Source organism: Stenella coeruleoalba (assembly GCF_951394435.1).
Source record: "Stenella coeruleoalba genome assembly, chromosome: 20".
Taxonomy (NCBI): Eukaryota; Metazoa; Chordata; class Mammalia; order Artiodactyla; family Delphinidae; genus Stenella; species Stenella coeruleoalba.
Genome location: NC_137166.1, coordinates 30,750,369 through 30,777,937, shown reverse-complemented (window position 1 = coordinate 30,777,937; position 27,569 = coordinate 30,750,369). Strand labels below are relative to the sequence as shown.

The following is a 27,569-nucleotide window of genomic DNA, read 5'->3' as shown; positions in this document are numbered from 1 at the left end:
CATTTTCATTTGTTAAAGCAACTATGATTCAAGCATTTTTTAGATCCTGGGGATACCGGGAGCTATAAGCCGTTGTTTCCTGACTTCAAAGAGCTTACAGTTTAGAAAATTATGCTTGGCAGTGTTCGTTAACCAGGAGTAAAACCCACAAAACTCTGGGTCCCTCTTAAGGAGTGGTGACCCATTTGTTAGAAGCTAATATAACAGGCGGCTGTGGCAGGACCAACTGCGGAGCGTGCCGGCGTTGGTGAATACGTCGCCATGATTCGTTCCCTAAAACCAGGCACTGAAAAAATTACTTGTTTTAGAACTCTTTAGTCAGGAGTATCTAGATACAAGGCTAAATTCCAGGCATGTGGTAACACATGATAATAGATCATAACAGATGCTAATACATGATACTGCTTTGAAATGTAAATCATCAGTAGAATATTATGGGAAACCTATCCTCCCGATTTAGTGTATTATATTACCTGATAATCTTTATTAATTTTATGTTGCATAATTAGCATGTTTCTTGTCTTTTCAAGTTCTTGCACTGTTTCTGCATGAGTTGCTTGCAGCTCTTTCATGGAGCGTTCTAGATCTTTATTAATTTTACTGTCTACTTTTTCTAAAAAAGAAAGGTCTCCATTTTTTTGTGATTTTTGAGCCTAAAACAAAAACATATTTTATTACCAAAACAAGAGTTTCTAAAATGTAACTGTGAATTAATATGGATATAGTAAGAAACAATCATTAATTGAAAACAGATATATTTCCATTTTCCGTTAGGAATAAAGCAGTCCTGATATAGAATACATATTTGGATAGACACTTGGAACAATTACAGAGAAATAAAAAAAAGTTTATTACTTCACGAAGTAAAAAAGAATCATGTACATTTATTTCTATTCTTCATTTGATTAAAATCTATTACCATGATGGTCTAAAAGGAAAGAAATGTACTTTCTGTGTCTTCTTGTAAATAACAGAATATTCTAGAACTAGAAAATATCTTCTGGTGACATATATAATTCAATATTTTACTTAATAGGGTGCACCAAGGTCTCTTAGGACAGAAAACTGCTGGTTGGTTTTATAGTGGGGCATATAAAAGTAAAATGTTTGTTACAGTTGGGGAAAGTGCTTTAAATAAGAGTTTTTGAGGTCTACTTTAATGTAATTTTGATGTCATTATGAAATATGTATATGCTGTAACTAAATGTCACCTGACCACTTTTCCTGAATAATTCATTCTCCAAGTATAAAGGTTACAATAAGGGTCATCATTATGCTGAAACAGTTATATGTAGACATGAAATTCATGATGAAGTTTAGAAAGTTACCTTTATAAGCAGGAGAGCTTCACTCAATTCATCAGCATTAATATCACTCTCCTGCAAAAGACAGAGTAAGTAAAAGCTCACAATGGAAAGTGCAAGAGACATTCCAACTATGTAGATTACCCTCATGGAACATAAACTGCAAGATACCATGAATTAATAAACTAAGTTATCTATTTGTATTCTTTTGCGTTGTGGTATAGTGTTTTCTTTACGTATGAAATATTTAGATAAAAAGTTGGAGTTCGTTTCCTAAATGAGAAAATAGCTCACCTGGTTGTAAAACTTCATGCAGTTTTTAAGTTCATCAAGTTGTTGCTTTTGTTCCAGGTACTGTAACTGTAGTTCTCTATTTTCTTGAATGATCTTCTCATTTTGGTCTTAAAAATGAAGTCGACACAATTCGAAAGGTAAGTGAGAATGAGGTATAAGAACACATTTTAAATTGACTTAATTCATGAAACACACCAAGCTCAATCTAGCATTGTTCTGGCCAGAGAGGAAATTGAGGTAGCACCTTAGACTAAGGCAGCAGGGGAATGAGGAACAAATGAACACTATCATGTGTCTACCATATGATTCACTTGCTTATCAAAAACTTAGGACTTAGTTTCACAGTATTAATATAAGGAAATTGTGGCCTCTGGAACTTCAAAGGAACATTCTGTCTAAAATACCTATGAAAATATGTTTCTAAAGCTATGATTTTTACTTACTTATTAAGGGTCCTGAAAGGCATGCAAAAAAAATTTTTCTCTTTTAGTTTTTTCTAATTGACTTCCTTGAGTTATCTTTTCCTAATTCAGCATAAAGTCTTTTTATTAAAACAAGATAATTTCTGATAATAACTCTGGAATTATAATCAACCCCATTTTTAATAAATCTTTTAAGAGAGGAGAAATGGATTCTCAACGAGTGCATGGTAGTATCAATAATAATTCATGTGTGTTCTTTATTCCCAGAGTTCACACTATTAATTAGGAATGGAGGTAGGTTACCTTTGCCTATGTGCTCATTTGCCACGACCCACAAGCAGGCGTATAGGGTAGAGCTACAGAAGACGGCAAATCCATAGAGAGACTAATTTTTCACTCTCTGCATTAAACATGCTTAACTCAAAAAAAAGAAAGCATAATAGCTAGCTAACAAATCTACTCTTTAGTCCTATGTTCTTAAGTGTACTTCTTTACTAGAGTTCGTTGTGGTGGTCAAGTATTCTCCTTTGTGGGCTCCCTGTGGGCTGACTCTAAACCATGATATCCAAAGTGTCTCTACTAATTTCATCCTGCTCACAAAGATTTATGATCATCATTCCTTTTCTTAAAAAAAGGGAAATCAACATATTTGCCAAGAATTCTTTACATGAATACATTTGCACACTGACTGCATTTTATACAAAAATATGTTTCGGACTTTTATAAAGCTTTGTGCTCCCAAGCCATAAACGCTATATACAAGTAAAAACTGTAAATTACACAGTTAAGAAGAAATGAACTAAATTTGAATATTTTTAATATAACATACTTCTGGCAAATTAAAAAGTAAAAAAAAAAAAAAGTTACCCTAGGGTATGTAGAGCCATTTTAATATCAAATATGTAAATATTTTTCTTATTGATAAGAGGTTAGAAGGTTATCCTAGAGTACAAATTACTAATATTCAGTGAAATAAATGAAAGAATTTCCAAATGTGAACAATACTTGGAAATATTTAAGGTAAAGATCAAACATTTATCTCTATACTAAAAATTAGGATTAATAATAAATATGAATTCTTATGAGATAAATTTGCTTTTTTGGTTAGAGAGTAGAGTAGAATGTGGAACCCTTTATTTGATATTGATTAGGTTAAAACAACATCCAGATAGAATGACTAGGTAACAAAAAAGGAGGTAAATGTAGTCAGCAAGAAGTAAAACCAAGGTCCTGAGGATAATGTAATTTCCTTCTCTGGCTAGTGAAACTTTTAGGGGTTCTGAGGGGAACCAAAAGTGTAAGGACATGACCGTTCCATCTTCATCCAGACGCAGTGTATATTATTCCTATGCTGTCTTCTATTCTTTCAATTTTTCAGAGCAGGGTCCTGAGAATAATACGCTACTGGTATAAATAAACTTACTCAAATATTTCTTCCTTTTCTGATTTTTCGTTCAACAGCTATGTTCCCACTTACCTGGTATTTTTAAAACCAGGGCTTTATTAGTGGGAAAATAACTTATTAGTGGGAGAAGATATTACTGAGCACCAGTAACTTTCTCTCTACTGAATTTTATGTAGAATTCTCTACTATATTTTTCCTTTCTTAAACTGTTTACTGGGGATGTCACTCCTGGGACTTTAAAACGTATGGAGACATTATAGTTCAAAGAGGAAATAGACTTGCTGAATTATAATATGAAAAATCAAAGCACCCTGTACAAGATGAAAAATAACCTCTTTACCTATGATTTGACAAAAAGCAGGTTAAGCTAAACAGCATTTTATTCAAATGAGATAACATTTCACTCTTTTAAAATTATGTTCTTCAAGCACACCATTAATAAGCAGAGTGCAGAGAACAATTCAACTAAACAATTTTCAGAGCTCCTTTGTGCTAATATCTTCAGCTGTGATCAATATAACCATATGCATTATGCTGAATTATGCATTTCAGCTAAAGATAGAAAGGAACTTTCAAAAGCAGGCCCTTAAACACATGCAGTTAATTTAAGCATTAACCAAATGCAAACTGCATTTACATATCCTTCCCCCACATATTCGCACAATCTGAAACTAATTTGTACCTTGAATAAAGAGGTGAGTATTCTCTAAAAATAATTTGCCAGTTAGATGAATGACTACAAGAAGCCAGGGAAACATCTTCTGGCAGAGAACACTTGATACATGAAAAGGTAAATGTGTGAAGAGACTTCAAAGTAAAATTAAACAATTTTGAAATCTGTAATACAAAAAAGCAACTTTCTAAATGTTAAAAGATTTCCTTAAATAGACAACTTCAATTTTTTGTTTAGTATTTTCCTGGAAAAAATTGTTTAAAGGCTGTATTATTTTTCTTATAATCTATTTTAACATTTTCACAAAGAAACAAAAACTGAAATTATTAGACCTGTAAATTTCAGGTATGCAAGCAAAAATAACTAAAATAATAGCTGCATTAAAAAGAAAGGTTCAGTTCTAGCAATTTTTCTTAAGAAAATAATCAGATAAATGTGTAAAGATTTGTGTAGAAAGATGTTCAGGGTACTTAAAAAAGCTGAAGCTATTTAAAAATTCAACAATAGAAGACCGTTAAAACAAACAATCTATGGTACATCCTCACACTGGAAAACTATGACAGCCATTATAAATGATGATGATGCGGGTTTATATTTATACCGAAGGAACGATTTCACAATACAGCAAATAAAAAAGCACATTATAAAATTGTATGTATACATATAGAAACAACTCTGGAAGGACATATAAGAAATATTAATAGTGATTACGTTGAGGGCTGTGGGACTGAAAAGAACCCCCAGACTTAATCCAACAGTAATAAACAGGTTTTAAAAGACCACCAAGATTCTATCCTCTTAAGAGTTTCTTACCAGAGACCAATTCAAATGTGTAAAGATAAGAGTTTTGGAACTTTTGATATCTAGGGAAGTACAGAAAGCACGGGAACAAGAAAGGTTTATTTCATTTCTCTTTCCTTAAGAAAGAAAAGAGAGAGGAAATACAGAGCCCTTCCACGTCGGTGGAAGAATTTATTGAGCAACTACTAAACAAAGCACTCTGTTAGGTATTCAACACTACATATTAAAGTTAGGAACTAAGAATCTTTGACATAAAAACTTTAAAATATCCACCCAGTCAGAAATCATATCATTTTATTCTACTCACAGTCTTCTGGAGAAAATTTCATAAACTGTCTGTCATCATTTAAACCACTTGGTAAATAAATATTGTACACATATTTCATTGAAATTAAGACCCCATTGATTATAAGATGTGTTCCAATTTCAGACTTCTTAAAATGTTAAAAAAAAGTTACACCGTAATTTAAAAAATGTTATCACCTATAAGATGCTTCCCAATTTCAGAGATATTAAAATGGGAAAAAAAATCTTAGAGTTAACAAATATGGCATTGTGATCTAAATCAATATAGAGAGTACTGACTAGGTATGTAACTGTTTTTTTAACTGAGTCTGCATTAAACTTTTACGTGTTCTCATGCAACTGAATTGCAAGTGTCAAAAGGAGCAACCTTATTATCACATCGCTGGGTTTACCTACTGGCTGAGCAAACAGATGCAACACTTGAAGCAATTAATTCACTCCCCTGATTGTGCATTTGTGTGTATATGTGTGTATAATATAGTAGAGCAGACATCTACTTTAATTATATAATTATTTTACTTCTGTGAGACAAGGTGAGATCTGGGACTCATAACATGTAACTTACTAATGATTATTATTTTAGCAGGGACATCTTGACAAGGCTTCTTTATTTAAGTTCTCTGTCACGGAACAGAATTAGCCATCTCACTATCAGATCAAAAACAGCCAAGCAAGACTTCTGCCGTCCTCGGCTGTCTTACACTGCCTTTTTATTTTTCTCCACTGCACCTGCCACCACCTAGTGTATCACATATTTATTTAATTACTGTCAGTTTCTCCCTCTTGAATTTATGCTGCATGAGGACCAGGTCTTTGTTTTATTCATTGCTGTATCCCCAGAACTTAGAATAGTGCCTAGCACATACTGGTGCTTAATAAACACTTGTTGACGCTTGAATAAATTCAGGAAAATTAAACAAATTAAAGACAACCTGAACAAGAGTAACTCTGAGAAAAAAATAATTCCTTTGGCATATACGCTAAGCTGAGTAAAGGGAAATTTTGAGCAATCAATACACTCATAAAAGTGGATGACTGTTAATATAGGCTGTGTCCCTAGTACGCAGCAAGGTGCCTGGCAAAACAGCAGGCGCTGTAATAAGTACTTATCAAGTCAGTGAATAACAATGAGTAACACGCATGTCTGAAACGAGTAAGTCAGTAGTCATTTTACATGTACCTCTTTCAGTTTTTAATCTGTCAAGGATTTCAGTTTTGTCTGTTAAATCGGATTTTAAGGCAGTCTCGAGTTGAGCAATCTGTACTTTCAGCTGCTGTTCCTTTAACTTCCATTGCTCTTCATGGGCAGCACTGAAGGCACTGCAAAACACACGTGACAGGCAAGGAGAGCTTGGAAATCAGCTTCAACCGAAAATAATAAAGAGAAAAGCTTTTAGTGGCACAGAGACCACTGTCATCATGTCTTAGGAATTAAGTAAACATATGCTGGTCTGCTGCTGTTGAAACCAAGGCGCCTTTCTCAGGCTGCGGTTAGGCAACATGAAAGAGTTTGTGGGATGAGCAAAGGAACTGGCCTTAATTTAGAGCTCTAAAGTCAGAGAAGTTGGCAGTGTGCAGCTTTTGTGGGACTAGTAAAGGAATTCAGATACTGTACATACTCCAGAGGAATCCACAGTTCCAAACCTCAGCAGCAGACATCGGACAAAACCATTCTCTACCACGAATAAACCCTAATACAGAGAAAAGGGACTCCCCACCTGATCTTTAATTCCAGAATTTGAAACTTTTAAAGAGTCTGTGATAATAGCATATTTACAAAATACTGGCCACAAAGTGATAGCATTTTGAATTGTAAGACAGCGATTCTGATATTAAGAAGCAATGATCATGCAGTTTTTGTCCTAAAACGCAAACAGCAATAGGCTAAGAACAAACGGTTTTACTCATAACGCATGACTGGGGTGAAAACCCAGTAAGAACACCTTGATAAGGATGATGTAGATAGAATTATTATTCCTCAATAAAAGTGTACCAGTTTAAACTATCATGAAAATCTACTAATGATCAGCCCCGGGATTTTGGAAGAATCAGCTGAAAAATAACTAAATGGTACGCAGAAGCTATACAGTAAACATTCGTTTAGGCCAGTGGTTCCCAAATGCTGGCCTACGTGAAAACACTGGTGCTAGGTTAAAAATGCAGATTCTGGGGCCCAGGGATTCATAGTTTTCCCCAGGTGATAGCCAGGTTTTGGAAAAACTGATCTTGATCTGTACTTCAGCAGAAAACTATTAGCTGTGAAGCTTGATATGACTGAATAATTATCAGCAGCTTTGACCCTTCTGCTCATTTTAAACCCAGTAAAGGAACCAGAAATTTACAAAATCTGGTTTTGTACTGATGATGAAGTAAATGGAAAAGAAACTTCTTATTGAAAATTGCCCTTAATGTTGCTCCCAGCTAGTCTGAGGTTTTAGTCCAAAAGAGATACTTTTCTGGGAGGCATAGCTTTCAAAAGAACAAAAAACTGTATATTTATTTTACAGTCTGAATGTTTCTATTGCATTTAAAATAACATGACCTTAAAAATAAATGGAATTCTAGAAGTTTCTCTAAATATGACATCTGTTTCTTCAATCAGTGTTCTCATTTTGCGTATGGAACCTTAAAAAAATACATGGATCTAGTGTACTAATGTTTTAAGCTAATTTTATCAAAGGTAGAGTTACCTAAGTTTAAATGAAATCCAAATATGTACTTTACATACTAAAGTAAAGAATATTCCCTTACATTTTCATTTTTTGATAAAGGACAAATATATTTCAAAGTATATATACCAAACACATACACATGTATACATACATGTGAGTGTATATGTGTGTGTGTGTCTCTTATTATTAAAAGTATGTACTACCCGGAAAAAAAATTAGCATGATGAAATAGGCACAACCATACATTATATCAGCCGCTAAAAATTAGAAACAGTAGTGTTCCAACAGCATTAGTACCAGCAAAAAAGATCACCAACAGTTAATCTGGCAGAAACATCAGAAGCTGTATGTGTTTAAATTAAGAACAATTTAGCAGCCTGGTTTTTCCAAACCCACAAAATACTAGTGTAAATCAGCATAAGTCACTCTGAATTTAGTCCACTGCTATCTTCCCTCTAAATTTAGGATTACATTCCACTGGAGTTTCATGAGGAATTCCTTTTGAATTTACTGTATTCCTCTATGCTTGGAGCCATCTGTGTAACTATAAATGGTAAACCACATCTGGCTCCATTTTCTTTGTAGAGGCTGTGTACATGATTAAATCTGCATATGAGAACAGTCTTTGAGAACCTTTTATTCATGAAAATGTTTTTGTACATTGCCTACAGTGACAACTGAGGAGGGGATCATAGTTGGTCTTTGTGCACATTTCATTGTTACATTATGTTGCTGGAGTGATAAAATATCAATCTGCAGTGGAATGCCCATTGGTTCCTGTGGTCATTGGCATGTCCATTGGCAGTCATGGGTCAGCATACTGTAAATACACACCCTCGATCAACAACATGATAAGATAAAAAAAGAGTTGAAGAATTCATCTCCACCCTACGGTCTTTTATCTTACAGAATGAATTCCTTTTATTCCAATGTTCAAGGGTATCCTAATGTGAGAGATAGGGAAGAATAAGCTCTAATCATCCATAAAGAAATCCGTAGGTACCTTAGTTAGGCCTAGTGGAAATTAAATGCATATTAACATGGGGATATTTCACTTACCAAAGGAAAAACGATGCCCCAAATGTACTCAGTTTGATTTCTGGGAAGCACAAAGTGCTCATTTGGGATCATAGGCGCTTTCATGTCTCCTAGAATATTGTAGGGGACAGGTGTTCACGTTACAGCAGCGGTCCCCAACCTTTTTGGCATCAGGGACTGGTTTCGTGGAAGACAATTTTTCCATGGACAGGGGTGGGGGGTGGATGGTTCAGGCGGAAATGTGAGCGATGGGGAGCTGCAGACGAAGATTCACTCGCTCCCTGCCGCTCACCTCCCGCTGTGCGGCCTGGCTCCTGACAGGGGGTTGGGGACCCCTGCTTTACAGAAATGGAGCACAGAGAGTCTATGGGTGGTCAGCAGTGCTCGCGTAAATTTTGGATATTAGATGGCTATCACATTGTAAAAACCTGAATCACCCAATTCTTAAAACAGTTAATATCATCTTCAAAAACTGGACCAACTCTTCTTTTAAATAGTTATTAGATGAGTGTCTCTCAGGGAGTTAATACCTTAAAATCACCTTTAACAAGAGTCTCTGGATTCAAACTCAAATTGACTGAGTCTGAATTGGATGGTATTGGGGGATGGGGAGGAGGGAAGGTTGGGAGGTTTCACAGGGCTGGTGAAGCCTCCATTTTATTGTTTTCCAAGTTACTGATATACATTATAGTTGAAGGACTACTGCATTCATCAGCTATATCACCCTAAAACTATATACTAACTTCAAAAATGAGACCCAGCTGTACTATATTATAGTATAGAATTTCTCTCTGACCAAATAGAAAGACTTAATTGCAAAAATTTTATTCTAAGTTTTTTAAATGAACATTTCTTAAAGTTATACTTATTTCTTGGCATAGTATCAAACATGCTATAACGTATTAAAAAAGGCTCATACCAAATACTAACATGAAGATTTTACCTTACCAGATGATTCTCTAATATGTCATATGTCAAATAATAAACACATTAAAAATATCATTTGAAAAAGGAAGATGAGAATGCAATATGCACATCACATTTTTCTCCTGAAAACTAGCCAATTTTGAATAACAAACAAATGCTCTCCTTTTAAAAACATGCTATCACTATGACTAACCAAACAGGGAATATATGTAGTTTGTGATGAGCATTAGTTACTGGCAATGATGAATAACACTGCCATGAAATACAAGAGCTGTAAAGAATCTTGGGGAGGATGTTAATTTTTGTAGAGTTTTTCCAACTATGCTTCTGAAAACACATTATATATTTAAAAAACTGTATTAGAGAATTTTACAGCTCTATTTACTATCACATGTGCTTGCCGGGTTTTGTACCTAAGTGACATTTTTTTTGACACAAATGTTTTGACACTCATTATACACATTTACTTCCATACACCTCACACAAAATTCAAGTGTAAGCAGCATGATGAAGTCTGTTTTTAATGTGACAGGAAAAAAAAGGCTGCTCAAATGCAAAACATTAAAAATAAAAACCTTTCAAAGTCAGATTTACACTCTTAGATCATCTTCTAATATGGAAAGATAAAGTTTCATGGTGATAAACTAAATATGAGAAAAACATGTCTTTCTTAAAATTTCATTTATGCATTATTCCCAACTAAGTTTAATGTTTTTTATTACAAGAAAGTACTTTCAGTAAATCCTCAAATTGAGGGGAAGTAGAAAATGTATAAGTAATGACCAAATGGCACTTATATTCATGTATTAAGACCATGTTAAATTACTCGAAATTACAAGATGTTAAGATAAATATAAATCAATAAAAATTTCTAAATGTGTGACAGTCCTGTTATTCCATGAATGTTTCCCTTTGCATATACAATTTTCCATTACAATTAAAATCAGAGATAGGCACAGAGAAAAAAAAATTCAAGTTTTAGAGTCAAAAGAAATGGGTTTTAGTCCTGTACTGGAGTCTCAGCAATGCTGTGTGACTCTGTACAAGTCTCTTAAGTTTTCTTGAGTCTCAATTCCCTCATTTATAAGATATGGGGATAACATTATTTTCTCTGCCATGTAATATGGTGGTGGTGTGATCTCTCCATATAATGAAATTTTAAAATTTCAAACATACAACTACTATCTACTTAGGTATACATCACTATAAACCTATGCATTGTTCTATAGAGACAGAAATACCATAAAATAGGAGGTATAATAAATGCTTTAGGTAAAATTAATCGGGGCTGATGAGAGTGGGACCAGAACAAAGCACTGAGGCCAAATGATCTGGGAGGGGGCGCAAGGCAAATTCCACATAAAGCTGTTTAGCCAGTCCATCCTTGCTGGAGAGCTCAAGACGTTACTTTAACTGAGGTCTCAAACCGCTATTGGTAACTCTTAATATAATGAGCCCCTGTGCAAATATAATCAACACTAGTATAAGCAACATACATGATACATACCTCTGGAATGATGCGTAGCATTAATTTAGTTATCTTTTCAAAGTAAATCAAAATAAAGGCCTCTCCCTACATTCTTCGGTATAATTTGTTTAATTCATAAAATGTAAATTTAGTTTGCAAAACATATCAAACGTAAAACATAGTTAAAAAGTTAAAGATATAACTGTAGATCAGATGGCTATTTTCTGATGTTTCCGAATATGATCAATTAGAAGCAACTGTTGAATATCAGCTCTAACATATATATTTCAATATATATAAAATTTACTTTCGCGTAAACCTGTATTTATCATTTATCAGTATCATACACTGAAAAGACTTAAAAATACACACACATCTGTATCATTTAAGTAAACTTAGCTGTAGAGTAGAATTCTGTTTCTAACATTACCAGAAGGGATTAATTTTTAAAATACCATAATTATGAAGCAGATAAAAAAAGAAAAGTAAAGCAGCTCTTTAAAATTCATCTTAAGATAAAGATGCGTGTGTTTTTTGTTTTAAGAAATAGAAAAAATTGTAAGCGAATACCTTCGCTTTCCACCAACAGAATCACACGAAGCTAATAGGCTGGGTAGCCCAGCAGAAGAAACAAGGGCTTGGAGAGACCAAAAGAGGTTCAAATACAATCTCTACTACTTCCCAGCTTTACGAACATAGGCAAATTTACTTAATTCTGTTTTATTTTCATTGTCTGCAAAATGGGCATTAATAATACCTACATTTCCAAGTTGTTGTGAGGAATTTATAACGATGTATGCAGAGTATTTAGCATAGTGTCTGCTAGCTTACAGTTTGCATTCAATAAATGATAGCAGTTGTTACTGACAACAAAGTGATATGGTTTTCTTAGTAACAGACTGCTGCTCAGGTTAAAGAACTTATTACCAATCTCTTAAAAAAGCTTATTTTTCTTTTATAACATATATAGATTTCTTGCAATCATCTGTTAGTTCTTTCTAGCAGATGATTTCTTGCAATCATCTGCTAGTTCTTTAATCAATATTAGGTATCCTGATATCCAATGTTTTGATAGAAAAGATCTCAAACAAGAGGAGAGAACATATGGAATCATGATTTACCTGTTATAAAGTTTATCATAGTTTTCCTTTAAAAGTTCCCGTTCCTTTTCTAAATCATTAATTCTATCCTGCAGCTGAAATGAAAAGAAAATTACACATTAGGTGTATAAAACCACGTGGGGATTAAAAAAAACGTGAGGAGGCTAGCATGTCTTGATTTCTAAATTGCAGCTGTGAACTAGTCCACTTATATCGTCTGTACTTAATTTAGCATTGTTTTTCTTCCAAGTTGTTAAGTAAACATGAAATTAATATTTCTGTTTTAATTTAGTAGGAACGTATGCACTGCTTTATGGCAACATGTACCAAAATTCAATAAAGAACGTGTTAAAAGCTTGCTATTAAGTTTGGGGAAACATAATATTTTTTACTGTCTTCTGCGATGAATTCCATCATTATATTCATTTTGTGTTAATTTCCAGTTGGCCCCCCAAAATAAAAGGATTAACTTTTCTTTTGGTTCGTGGTTCAAACAACTTGTGTCAATCACTATTTACTCTGAAAACACAATTTCTCATGTTACTTGGAATTTACAAAGAGCCAGTAGTACATCTTTCAAATGAATGAACAAATAAAATCGTATACCTTGTTTTATCCCAATGAATAATATTTTCAGAAAAAACTCAGGGTAATAATTATATCTTGATAACTAAAATGTAGCTTTTTGTATTTATTTCTAGTATTTAACTTTCATTCACCAGTATATTTTGTTGTTACAACCTTTTCCCATGGATCAGAGTACTCTTAAAATTCATTCTCTTCTCAAAATTCTTTTGATGCTAGTGTGAGACACCGTAAAAGATTCTTCCAAGATGAGAACAGAATGTAGACATCTTATTTCATTTCCATTCTGTTTAAGGACAAGTTTAACAGACTGCAGAAAAAGACTGCGCTAGCTGGGAAACATGAGAAGCAACATGAATAGGAAGATGAGTTTTGAAACAACTTCCTAGAAAAAAAAAAATTCTCAAAATTGCTGATGTTGGAGGGCAGAACATCCTTCTCCTTAGAGACAGATCTATTCCTATAATTGTTCTGACATCTCAAATGACTAATAAGCTGTTAAGGCCGAGAAAGTTAAGTTCCTCAGGTAATCTGGCATTTGTTCGTTTAAAAATGTTATGGTTTGCTGTCTCCTCAAGGATCCTTAATCCTTTAGATAAATAGTGGATCTCAGCACATTTGTGAGTATTTTTAAGTACCGATTTGCCATGCACATAATATGTTGACTATATTTTGCTGTGCTCAAAGTGCCATGCATGTAGTTTAGGATTTTTAAGTCAATATAATATTTAAAATGTCTCTATTTTACTTTTTCAAAATAGTTATAGAGAAGTGTTAATGCAAAGGAATGGCTAAACTTTTTGGGAGCTTACCTCTTCTATTCTTCTTTCAGAAAATGTCATGGAACGTAACTGCTTCTCAAGAGTGCAGCATTTTAAACGCTGCTCTTTAAGCTGCATGTTTAGCTCATCTCCATTTGCCATCAAGGCATCATGGCTGATCCGGAGAGTTTTTTGCATCTAAAAAACAAAAGGAAAATCCTTTCAAAACTATTTTTGGATTCTGCTTTGAATGAATGATCACCATTCCATAAATGAGTTTACTCCTGAAGTCCATGTTATAGTGTTTATTCTTTATCTCACAATGTATATATGTTACTATATTAATGTGCCATTATACAGTGTATAATGTCTCCATAAAGGATACTCTTGGCCAAAGTGTATCATGAGGAAGAAAATATTTTAGCAGAGTCACACAATGTAGGCTGTTTTTGTCCTTTATTTTATTTCCTCCTAGTTTTCTGACTTGTTGATAGTGACCAGTGAGTAAATTAGTTTTAGCAAGTAATTATTTTTTCTTTTTGCTGTGGTTACAGTGGTTGGACATGCTGTCTAAAAATGCTGCTGCGTGGGTTAAAAATAAATGCTGACCATAGATATTCAAACTGAAAAGATCTGTCACCACACCATATAAATAGCCTTGGAAGGTTAGCTTCTAATTGTAATACAATTAAGAATTTCAATTCAGTAAAATAGTTACTGAAGTCTTCTTAATTTTCAAAATTGACCTATTTATGAATATGTTTTAAATTCAATTTTACACACTTACACTAAAGTCTTTTCATAGAGTCCATATGACCATAACATGTAATGCCTTATCTGCTAATTAAAATCATTAAGTTTCTATTGAAGTTCTTCAATTGTTTAAAAGAAACATGGCTATTGAGCTACTTGAGTCCAATTTTTGTTAATCTTGCTTATAATCACAGAACAGTATCTTTAACCAGCTTTCTCTGTGCTTCATATCTCGGTGAAGCTGTTGGCCTGAACCTCTCAAATCTCTACCCAAAAGAGGTACCTGTGCTATCAAAGACACTTGATATTCATGGTATTTAAACAAATACCTGGAGTCACTGTTAAATGGAAATCAAAACAGTCAAAGTGATAAAAGAATGCAAAATCACTTTTTAATTCCTTTCTTAATGCTGCCTTTTAGAGATGGCTTTCAGCTACATGTATTTTTAATCTCCCTCTTCCATCCATCTGCAGATAGTGTTATCAATCCCACTCTCTAATTAATTTCTCTTTCATACACCCGTCATATTTATATGGAAGGTAGTGTATTACTTGACATTAAGGAGGTACCTGCAGGATGGAAAACATGACCCAGAGTATGGTTGAAAAATATTTATCTAATTCAATAGTGAATTTAGGCTTCAGATGACCCGCTTTGCATCAATTTACTGCTTTCCTCGTTTCAGTACTTCAAAGAAAGTACTGCTTAATATGAATTCTGCTCATCTGGAATGTTTTGGAGTTCATTAATTCCAGAACCTATGTTAATTATGCAGTGCCATAAACAGGAGTCCTCTGATGGCACATTCCTGTGCGGCCATAGTCCTTGGTAAAACAACCATGGGGATAAGAGTCTCAAGTACCGTCAACCGAAAGGTTAGGATTTAAAATAAATACACTGACAGTTGACATGAGGGGTATTCAAATATTTTCTGATACTGGTAGTGACAAAACAAAACAAAACACCACATATCAAAAAAGATTTAACAAAACTTGATTATTAATCTATTCTTAACATGGATCTATCTTGGATATTTCAAAATGCTTAGAAATGAAGATATATGCAAATACATCTAAACCTTCAGTGTTATGTGCCCATATGATTCCAGATAAAAGGAGTTAAAAATAAATTTTCGTCACCTGAGATGCTTTATGATAAATGTGTTTATTATTTTAAGATGACACAGATATTTATAGAAAGTCCAAGCAGTTAGTTATTTCTTTAGTTATTAAGTTATAAATAGCTAACCATACAGGAAGTGAAATTATACACACTTGAGAATAAAAGGAGCAATCTTTAAAAACTACTTTTTAGTGTTACGACCATTCTACTTAAAAAAAAAAGTTGAACACTATTTTCGAACCTTTGTATCTATGTATCACCATAATAAAATAAATTATCACGGTACCTCTTGAAGCTGAATAAACTTTCCTTCCATTACTGAAAGAGCATTGCTTTTCTCCACTAGCTGCTTATGAAGCTTAATCATTTCTACGTTGTCCCGAATGTTTGACCTTCAATGACGTATTTAAGAAAAAGAGAGAGACAGAATAAAAGATGCAAGACAAAAGGAAAGAAATCTGTGGTGGGACTACAATTTTTCATTGAATGTTACACAGAAAAAAATTTACACACTTGCATATCAGTCACTGAGGTTTTTAGTTTATTATACACTTAGGATAGACTTATTATTTAAAACCAACCAGTAGTCATTCTTAACTTTGATAAATGCACAGACTCTCAGAGTTTGAAGGGAGCCCCAAATTTGATGACTTTTGTCACTTCTACAATGACTGATAATATGAATTTAATATCATTTTATAGTGTCCTGAAACTTGGTACAGAGGACATCAGTCTTTAGCACCGCCATTGTTCCACCACCAAACTTCAGACTTATTTGAAGGAGGACTATCATACTCTTTTTCACTAAATGAAAAATATGCCACACAGCCACTCATCTTCCCACCACTCCCTCGAAACAAATGGTATCATAAGATTACCATTTATTGGAGTTTCCTCCTGGAGTTCAGACTTTTCAAAATATTTCCAGAAAAAGTGACTTAGCATTTTATACTAATAATGCCCAAAGCTGGCATTTAAATATGTTGCAGATGTGCCTTTAGCTGTAAGAGATCATTTAACGTCCACAGGGTATATAGAAACTCTATATGCTGCAATACTAGTTTGTATTTTTCCTACTGAGATTAAAGCAAATGTACAATTTAACAGGAAGATCTTGTTAAAGGTTAATCATAGATCTAAATGAATACCTGTTTTCAAAAGGCATTTATTTTCCTGACAGAGAAAGGTTCCTTAATTTAATACGTTTTACATTCAAAAGTATTTTAAAAATTGTGAAGCTTGGTTTTAGACTTCATTTTCTAAGAAAAATAAACATAAAAATTTTAAGTTCAGAAAATTATTTCAGTATTTAAAGTAAGTAATTTTACTTCCAAAACTTATCTAGTATACACATATTGGAAAAATTGTCACAATGCCCTACTGGAACCAGAAAATGGACTACAAAGCTCACACATCTGTAAACCAGCTGAGGACCTGAAATACTTAATTTTCCTCTTTGATATTTGAAAGTTCATTGTATTTTGGCATCGAACAGTTAGTTGTCCTCACACAGAAGATAAACAAGTCCAAGAACCTGGATCTTGCCCAGGTACAGTCTTAACACAATGTTAAAATAATTATGTGTCTAAAACATGTTATCTAGTAGTACTGAGCACACATTCAACAGTACACTCACCAATATTCCCCTCAGTATTATTTTTACTCACTAAGAAAAAAAAAATAAGATGAAGGGAAAATATATTTTGAATAGATCGCAAGAAAATATTCATATTTTTTCATATTTATTAGTCAAAATAGAACTTACCTGTTTTCCCCAGAATTACTTGGTTTGACTGCTCAACAGTGAGTGACATTTATTGATACAAAAGGTTAGAATACTATTCAAGTAATTTCAAACCTCTTCTTACGGTTTCAGCTGTACCTGATAATTTTACTTGTTTTTAAGCATGTTAGTATTCTCAAAAGATATATACATGAGATATGTTTGAATAGTTACTATTACTTGATGACATTAACAAAAAATTAAGCCCAACAAGCCTTTCAGTCACATAGGGTCATAGAAACAGCAGGTTTTAATTTTTAATTTTCTTTGTAAGGCAAAGGCCAGTAAGTTGCAAAAACTTTCAGTGGTCTAATTGGTGGATGCTTTCTTGAGTATTTTCCTAAAGTCCTCGGAGTTTAAACTTTTCAGAATATTGACTTAGTATTTTATACTAATGATGCCCAAAGAGTGGGCACAGATACAACAGAAGTAGTATTTATAAAAGAGCAATAACAATGCGGTACTTTAAATAAAAAGTCAGTTCGCTAGAGAGTACACCTATTTTGGGATGACACAACACCTGCAAGTCTTTAACAATTATTTTAAAGTGTCAGTTTTAGGGCTTCTATACATAATAGTCATTATTATGATGGGATATTTTTGATGGCAACAATGCTGTTAAGCTGAAAGTGCAGAGTCAATGACATAAAGTACATAAAAGTTAAAAGCTACATTGTGATGAATGTGGCATGGTCTTCAGGAAGGTGTGCAATGAAAAATCATCTGAAACCTGCCAATCAACATTTTTACACAGATGAAATATGGTAAAACAACAAGGGTGTACGTGAGAGAGGAAAGAGGGAAGGAGCTGTCACAGAAAAGTGAGAAGGATGTTGGAGGCAAGAGGGAGCTAGAGTCATTGCTAAGTGGCCTGTCCTAGACCTCTCTGCATGTGAAGGAAGGCCTCAGGTTGGTTTCCTCTGAAGAAGAGACAGGGCTAATTTTATGAGCAATATTTTATGTGACCTCCACACAGTATTTTCCTGCCCTGTTCCATGCACTATGAAGGGAACATCAAATCTTCAGGATGATGACATTCGAACAGAAAGAACAATGCATAGTAAAAACATTCAGATGAACTCTGATGGTCATGTACCAATTCATACATGCTGCATTACACATGGTGAAATGATCTGCAAAGGGATATCAAGCATACTAATTAAGTGCTTTGTAAAAACAAATTTCTCATATTTTTCAACAAGGATTTTGAAAAACACTATAAAAAATTAAGTTGGAAAATGTGTTTTTTTTTCTTTTCCTTTTTTAACAGACATTATTTAGAATTATGCTCAAATCTTCTAAAACTATGAGAAGAGCTGTTGGCCCATCTCTAAGATTAAAAACAAACTGAAATAAATTAGATTTTATCTTGAAAAAAAGTAATCCAGCTCAAAAACCTATGTGCCAAGTTTCTCTCATATAATTTGAAACAGTCAAGCAATAAACTCTGAAAGAGGAATTTCTAATGGAAGCCTTGAAAACACTTGACTCCAGCTTTGCTACTGGGTGCCATAATAAATCCAGAAACTTAAAACCTCAGATATACTGAAGAAGGAAAAACTTTCAGTGGTGCTATGTAATGTATAGTCTAATATGAAAGCTTAAGAAGCCAAAATCTTTGCTCCAGTGAAAGTTTCTAATACTTCATTTCCCAGGCACACAATTCCTCCCTGCCGCAACCCCCATCAACATTTCATTCTTTGCTGCAGCAAGGATTATGAATGCTAAAAAAAGCTTCTTGATTTTTTTGAGGCAAAAAATGTTGTAATATAGTACTTTAACACCATTTAGAAGGGAAGGTTTTAGAATACAAAAGTTGTTAGGTAAGATATTTACGAGGTAGAACGAAGAGGTTCTTTTTGAGTAACAGTTTTAGGGTAACTAACTTTGGGGGATAAGGTTGAAAACAATCTTAGGATTAAAAAAAACTCTACGCTTTTTTTTTTTTTTGGGAACAGTGGCAGACTCTCTAAGTATATCGTTGAGAGAAGTGTAGGTCATTCATAGCTCTTATTAGGGATACACAGATAACAATAAGGTATCACTTATGAATAGAATTATATGAGGTTGCTAGTGAATTAAATGGAATAAGCTTCACTAAAATAGCCAAGTAAAGTCTATTTGAAAGGTAATGACTTTGCTCAAAACTGCTGCTTTAGTTCACAGATGAAAATAATGCTCCCTGATTTAAGATTGCATAAAGGAAAACGTTTGTATGTGTATGTTTATTTGCCTCTGGATTGTATCTTTCTTGTGGTGTTGGGTCAAAATGTAAATCAGAACTCAATATTTTCTTATTCTTAAACACGTGCAAGGAATGGAGGGGGACAGTTATGTAGAGCTTTCTACATGTACACAATCTCTCTACATGTACATAAACTCTTCTGAAAATGGAAGGAGCATTCCCAAGGACTGGCTGGGGACAGGAAGAACCCAAATCCTGGCTCATCTTCTTAAGGGGCCATTTTGAAGATCAAGTTTAATGGATTCTGACTAGTAATGGGAATTTGAGAATTATATTAAAAATATCAAAAAGCCCAATGAGAAATGTAGACTCACTGGCAATTAAGCTGTAAAAGCGAACTAAAGGTTTTATATTGTTTTTACTTTTGGATAGAATTATAGCAAATCGGTGCAATAATACAGGCTATTTCACAATTATCAGAAGCAATGATTAGCATGATACAGGTCTTGGATGAAAAAAAACAGATTTATTAAATTAATACACACTGCTTACTTAGGAGGCAAAATCTTTCAGAATACCAAGGTCTCTGGGGATAAAAGCATCTGGTTTTAAAAGGTAGGAACCACTTACTCATTTCAACCTCTTCATGTCACAGTTAAGGTAGCTAAATGAGGCTTAGAGAAGTAAAGAATCTGGCCAGAGTTCTTATGGGAGAGATCCAGGTCTAAAGAGAGAAATTCTTCCTACTCTTGTAAGTTGCTTCCTTTCTCTGAGATGTTCCTAAGTTTTAGCTTTCTCTCCACTCTCACATACACACTAACACACTAGTTACTATTAATTTTGATAATTTCTGTGGTTTAAATAAAGTGCTTGGGAAACATGCCAAGCAGCTATCACGAAAAAACTTAGGTAACATTAATAATAAAAAACTTGGGGATAAAAGACATAGTATTTGAGTGTGATAACTTTTCATTAGGCAAATTTTAAGGTATTCAAAACAACAGGAGGAACTTGTTGGATATATTTTTAAAAAATGACAGATTACCTCCCTGTATAATAGTAATGTCTGCATGGTTATCCCTCGCCCCAGTTACCTTTCTATCCAAGAGCCAGATGTGCCCTCTAAATTAGGGGACTGGGCAATCAGACAAATCCAAATTGAGGGGCATTCTGCAAACAACTATCATCAATGGGCTGGAAAAGACTGGAGAACCACTCTAGAATAAGGGAAACCTAAAAGTCATGACAATTAAATACAATACATGACACTTGACTGGATATGGGATTAAAACAAAGAAAAACAAAACAGGGCTTTCCTGGTGGTGCAGTGGTTGGGAATCTGCCTGCCAGTGCAGGGGACACAGGTTCGAGCACGTGTGGCGGAGCAACTAGGCCCGTGTGTCACAACTACTGAAGCCCGCGCACCTGGTGACCATGCTTCACAACGGGAGAGGCCACCGCGATGAGAGGCCCGCACACCGCAGAGAGGAGTGGCCCCCGCTTGTCGCAGCTAGAGAGAGCCTGTGTGCAGCAATGAAGACCCAATGTAGCCAAAAATAAATAAATTAATTAATTAATAAAAGAAAAAACAAAAATAGCAATTAAAAAAACAGCTATAAAGGCCCTTATTGGGACAATTGGGAAATTTTAATATGGACTGTGTATTTAGATGATACTACCGTTGCATTCATTGTGAAACGTCCTGAATGTGTGATAGCTGTACTGTGGTTATGTAGGAAGATGTCCTTGTTCCTAAAAGGTGCTTAGAAATGTAGAGAGGGTGACATGATATATGCACCTAGCTCTGAGAGAGAGAGAGAGGGAGAGAGGGGGAGGGAGGGGAATGGGCCTGTGCCTGAGTGGGCAGAATGCAGAACAGGCTGTGTCATTCACAAACATGCCAAGGGGTGAAAGGTATGTGTGTTCACACTACTATTCTTACAACTTTGCTGTAGGTTTGCCATTTTTCAAAATGAAAAGCTGGGGAAGAATTTTGAGTGCCAGGAAGTAATCTGCGTCTGTGCACAGCTGGAAAGATGGAGCCCCTAAAGCCAAGCTGCTTTGTATACTGTGCGGCTGCAAAAGGCCTCTGTGTTTTATGACTTGACAGTGTGCTGTCAACCAAAGGGAAGGGGGCAAGTCAGTGTCTGAAATATTTACGGGTTAAATTTCCTCCACTGGGACATTACGGCACTTACATGATTTCTAATTAAGAAGGTAAACACCCTAACATTTACTTAAAAAAACACTTAGTACAAACTAGTTACACATTTGGTAAGAGTATAAATATTTTTGGAGTTGAAAAAGTCAGTAAAAGGTAAAATCATCCTGATTTTAATGTTCATGTACATGTGTTCACTGGTTACTGCTTTGCAGTTAATTTAAGATGGCCTTTTTCATAAGCAGAAAATGTGCATTTTTATATTGTTTAAATTTTAATATGGATTTTTGTTCAAAACAACACAGACATTCAGGCTACTTGTAAATGATACAAGATTTTTTGCTAATGAGGCATTATGTAGAACATATGCAAAAATCACAACTCAGTCTTCCAAAATAGACCACAATAACAGGAAAAGACATGATTTTAATAAAAAAGAGCAGCACTGGGCTTTTACTTCAAAGCAATTAAGGGCTTTGGATAACCAAAAGTTTATGTCAAGCTGATGCCAAACCAAACTGGTCTATTAAACACATACTACGAAGAGTTTCTGTAATATTCTATGAAAAGGCTCTTTGCCATAAATATCAAGCACCGCACTCTGAAGATTACAACTACGTTAGGTTCATGTTTGAGAACAAGGAGTCCAACATTCAGATCAGACTTCTAGAATTTCAAATCTGAAATAATGTATCCATGAAAGAGAAGTTTAAATATGTTTTCCATTTTGTGATTTTTCTCTACAGTAAATTATACCAAGTTTTATATTCTCCCCAACATTTTTCAACAGTTTTCCATTAGTCTCAAAAAAATTTCTGTTACACATAAAATTTTGAGCTATGTGTAAACATATAAGAAAAAAAAAGACTTGAAGACCCTTATTTGAAGTCATTTCTTCAGTTTTCAACAACTGTATTTCAAGAAACAATGTTATTCACCATAGGTACCCTTCTTTCTAAGCAAATAACCAATAATTTTCAATTTTATAAAACTGTAAGGTAGGGTACAAATTGCTTTCATTATTTGGCCTCTGCAACAAAAGCTTCTTTAATAATACTTATTTTGTCTCTGCTTCTAATTCTTGATGTGACAAAAAATAGACTGCTATGGAGTGAATAACAAAATCCCCTAAGGTTAGCCTTAGTTTAGTTTTTAAGGTAAACTCTTCTACGTGTATATGCTGATGTCTTCTGCTGAAAATACCTTATACTAGAAAATATGCAGACCCATCTATGACTCTAGTTCTTCGGCTGTTCTAGTCCTAGGACTGAAGGACTTTTGGATTTCCCTTTCAATTAACACAACACTCTAGTTCTTAGATGATCATATTCCTTTGGAAGAAGGAACAGCCAACACAGGGTTGACCTTACTCTTTGGGAATTTAAGAAATATAACAGAGAAAGTAGTCTGATAACCTTGTACTCAGCTGTTGAGGAATGGGCTCCAAGCTTCGGCTTGGCCTAATGCAGAATTTTTATATTCAGATAGTATTTTATTTTTTTTTTTTTTTTTTTTTTTTTTTTTTTTTTTTTTTGGTACGTGGGCCTCTCACTGCTGTGGCCTCTCCCGTTGCGGAGCGCAGGCTCCGGACACGCAGGCTCAGCGGCCATGACCCACGGGCCCAGCCGCTCCGCGGCATGTGGGATCCTCCCAGACCGGGGCACGAACCCGTGTCCCCCGCAATGGCAAGCGGACTCTCAACCACTGCGCCACCAGGGAAGCCCAGATAGTATTTTAAATATGGCTGTTGGCAATTTATTAAGATCACCATATTCAGTTTTGGGGTCTTCAGCACTGTTCCTCACAAGGAACCATTTATTGGTTTTTCAAGAAGGCTAGGTCTATTCTTAGGGGGAACGTGGATAACTCCCAGGTATTTAAAATCCTGGTTCAAAGCCAGGGTTCAAATTACATTCCCTATTACAAATATAATTCTCAAAAATATTCATTTTTCTTTTGCCCTGCACTTAGAAGGGTGTATTAATGTCACTAAACATATAGAATTTCATTACAAAATTTAATTTTACACATAACTTTTTAGGAACACAAATTAGTAGAGATAATATTAACCTTTTAAATCTTTGAAATAAAAAGCTTTTCATATATTTTTGGCCCACTTTACTTTTTTAAAACAAGTCTTCTATTATGCATCTTAGCTTTTTCAAATATAACTATGTAAGGTTTGTTTGTGAAAGAAGAAGTAAACTCTGATTCTGAAATGAAAAAGTGGAAAATCATACTTGGTTTTTCTAAATGAGAACCTACTCACATGATATCACACTTGGTAAGGGAAAAACAAATAGAGGATCTAGGTCTGGTTTAAAAATATATTAAGAGAGGGCTTCCCTGGTGGCGCAGTGGTTGAGAGTCCGCCTGCCGATGCAGGGGACACGGGTTCGTGCCCCGGTCCGGGAAGATCCCGCATGCCGCGGAGCGGCTGGGCCCGTGAGCCATGGCCGCTGAGCCTGCGCGTCCGGAGCCTGTGCTCCGCAACGGGAGAGGCCACAGCAGTGAGAGGCCCGCGTAACACAAAAAAAAAAAAAAAAAAAAAAAAATTAAGAGAGAAATAGAAGAGACAAAAGATATAACAATTATATGCAATGTGTAGAGCTCATTTGGATTCCAATTCAAACAGCAGGAAGTCATCGTTACAGAAGTTTGAATATAAACTAGTTATTAGATGGTATGAAGGAACTGCTGTTAATTTTGTTAGGTGTGATAATGGCACGGTGATTACATTAAAAAAATTCCTTATCAGACAGCAATATATACTGAAGTATTTACAGGTGTGATGACATGATATTTGGCAGGGGCTAATTAATTAAAGAAAATGAAGGTGAAGGGATAGATGAAACAAGATTGGTTAGCATGTTGATAATTGTTAAAGTTGAGAGATGAGTACGTGAGATTTCAATATACTACTCTCTGTACCTTTGAGTATGCTTGCTCCAAACAAAAAGAAAAGGGCCATAAAGGAAGAAAATAATTCAAGGAAGAATATGGTAAAAAGATAAAATCTTGTTGGAAGCACAACGTGGAAGCACAAAATGAGAGAAGAGGTATTAGGAACCAACAAATGACAAAGGAGGACGGAAAAGGAAATACTATATATTATCAAACATCAAAAATAAAGAGACAGCAAGGAGACTACTGAAGGGCCCCACTGTCACCCATGACAATCAGCAGAATTCGATGCAAACTTTGAATATTAGGAGAGGTAACATCTTTATGGGATGAAAAAAATGGGTACTGTATTATGGAATTTACTACCTTTTAAGGTTGGGAAAAACACTTAAATAAGGTTGGGCTTATTCACAAGGTATGCCAACAGCTGAGTCCTTGTCACACATATTTTTTTGGTAGGTACAATCAAATGGTATCAGAACTTCCTACCCGCTTGGTAAATGAGCAGAGGAAACAAGATGAGGCAGAGTAGGTTAGGGAAAAATGCCCTTAGACTTGAGTTGTTGATAGCAGTTAGTAGGTCTAGAGCAGGCTTATATGAAGAATGTTAAGTAAAAACATGATTTTTAAATAGACTAGGCTTATCCTTCTATGGCAAATGATAAAGTATTTTAAACTAATTTTGACCTTATCAAAGTGATATTTCTGTTTTAACATACCTTTGATCTGTAGCCTGCTGTTCTCGAAGCTGAAGAAGAGATAACTCAATTTCATTTTCTTTTCTCCTCAACTGAGTTTTCAGGATCTCAGCCAAGTGCTCTAACTCTTCTATCTGGCCTCTCTGTGACTGAATAACATTTTCTCTGAAATAAAGAATCTTTACAAGAATTTGCAGCTTGAGGGAAAATCTGCAGTATATAAGAGCAGTACAAAGAGAGTGCTTCATAGTAAAGGGCAAGCAAAAGTTAAAAATTTTAGCTTAAATGTCCCGGCACATAGTGAAATAGTAGCAGATTAAATGTGATGATTTGGAAGTACATATGGAAGAATTCAAGGTATTGCTTTATATAAGATAATGTCCTAGGCAACGGACTGGACTGTGGTTCAATTCAATGCAGTGTTTATTGGTCACCTACTAAGTACTCTGTGATCTGGTCTTCTTCAGATAATTTATGTGTCTTTGTTCTTTCATATGCACACCTGCCTACACCACCCAAATTAACACTTCATAGAGAGAAGGCAAGAAGTTTGCAAAACATAACTTAGTGGTCTCTGCTTTATATTTTATCTCTACCATATCTCGCAGCATCCCAGTGTACCAAGCCTCAGGACTGGTCTGAACCCTTGCTTTTCCACTGACTAGCAGGAAACAAGGTTAGGTCTAGTCTTTTAGTTTTATTCTTTCACAGGCAATCATTACTGCAACTGGTATTTAAAATATTCAAAAGTAAAAGTTTAAGCCAATATTATTCTTAAGCAGCTATCTAAAGTATGATACTCTTTGTCTCCTGCTTTCTCTCCTCATTCAGAATTGTTACTTTTTGATGATCCAGGTGAAGGCCTTATCTTCATTTGTGTGACTTACAGACACCGAGATCACCATGAGGCTTTGATTAACTGGAAAAGTAAGCTAAACGTGGCAGAAGTAACTTTTTTGAAACCACAGTATGATGAAGAATGCGGTACCATAGAATCAGCATGAAACAAAATCTGAAATCCATATGTATTTGATAGCTCCAAACTTTTAAGCCACTCCCTCCAATTCTTTTTTCTTTTTTTAAACCACAGAAAGGCTAATTAATTCATGATCTAAAAACCCCTGAAAAACCAAAAAAACTACCTGTAATTCTTCTGAGAATGAAAATATTGCCTCTAAAGCTTATACTATTCTAAATGACTGGGCTTTATGCCATTCCACTGAGGGGGAAATTATAATAAAGAGGACTCTTCTCTAAATGCTTCCACTGAGGCAACTGGTTAAGTTTTTCATTTACCTCATTGTACTGGAAAGATGTTATATAATATCTGTTCTTACCTCACAGATCTAGCTGTATTTTAATGGAGCAAGTTATTTGTACACAAACCAATTTTGTTTAAAATAAGGGCAAGGGAGGGATCAAAAAAGACATGATCAATATACAGTGTTCTAAAATGATCACAAAAAGAATACATACAAATTTCTTATTTCTCCTCTGGCTTCTTCGAGTAAAATGTTGCCATGTTTTGTAGGCATGGGTTGCAGAGTTTCTGCTACATCTGTATCTTGGAATTTAATACCTAAAAATAAATTAATAAGATTATTAATTAGTGAAGTTATTTAGAAAAGAAGGACCCTTGACTTGCTATCGTAAGGAAATATGCAATACAATAAAGTCTCTTAAGTACTGAGAGATATGTGCTCCATGGTACAGAGAATCAGACATACATTGCCAAAGGAACTGTTAGATCTCAGCCACCAGTTGGCATTAAATAAAACACAGCAACAAGTATTGCTCATTTAACAAATTCTACTATGGAAACCAAATTACCCAGAAATAGTTTTATTCAACTTAGATTTAGAACTTCCAAAGTAAATGCTGAAAGAACCAAAATTTTAACAGGTCTTTACAATATAAACTGAGGTATGAAGGAAAAAGTTTTCAAAACCGTGATTTTTTTTGAGTATTTTTGATAAAGGTTTTTTGATTTTTAAATTACTCATTCATACCCCTTGACCTTACATTTTGAACCTTATCTTCATTTGTGTGATTCACAGATACTGTGAGCGTTAAATCAAAATGTTTCCTGTACTTTCATTTATTCTACCTCAATAAGAAAATCCATATTTAAACAAACGTAATTTGAGACGAGATCATCAATAGGATTCCTTTAAATGAAACATTTTGCTGCTGCACTTAAATATAA

The 27,569-nt window shown here is 34.6% G+C and overlaps 1 protein-coding gene across 1 annotated transcript in view; it reads right to left on the bottom strand.

Moving 5' to 3' along the window:
- Positions 1-27,569, bottom strand: part of RPGRIP1L (RPGRIP1 like) — a 96,420-nt gene that overhangs the window by 57,452 nt on the left and 11,399 nt on the right. The window contains exons 4-12 of the mRNA XM_079907112.1: positions 26,840-26,942; positions 25,385-25,528; positions 15,919-16,024; positions 13,808-13,954; positions 12,432-12,505; positions 6,386-6,525; positions 1,599-1,705; positions 1,329-1,379; positions 474-653 (exon numbers count right to left, since the gene is read on the bottom strand). Coding sequence (XP_079763238.1) covers positions 474-653; positions 1,329-1,379; positions 1,599-1,705; positions 6,386-6,525; positions 12,432-12,505; positions 13,808-13,954; positions 15,919-16,024; positions 25,385-25,528; positions 26,840-26,942 — 1,052 coding nt within the window. The remainder of the gene's footprint in view (positions 1-473; positions 654-1,328; positions 1,380-1,598; positions 1,706-6,385; positions 6,526-12,431; positions 12,506-13,807; positions 13,955-15,918; positions 16,025-25,384; positions 25,529-26,839; positions 26,943-27,569) is intronic.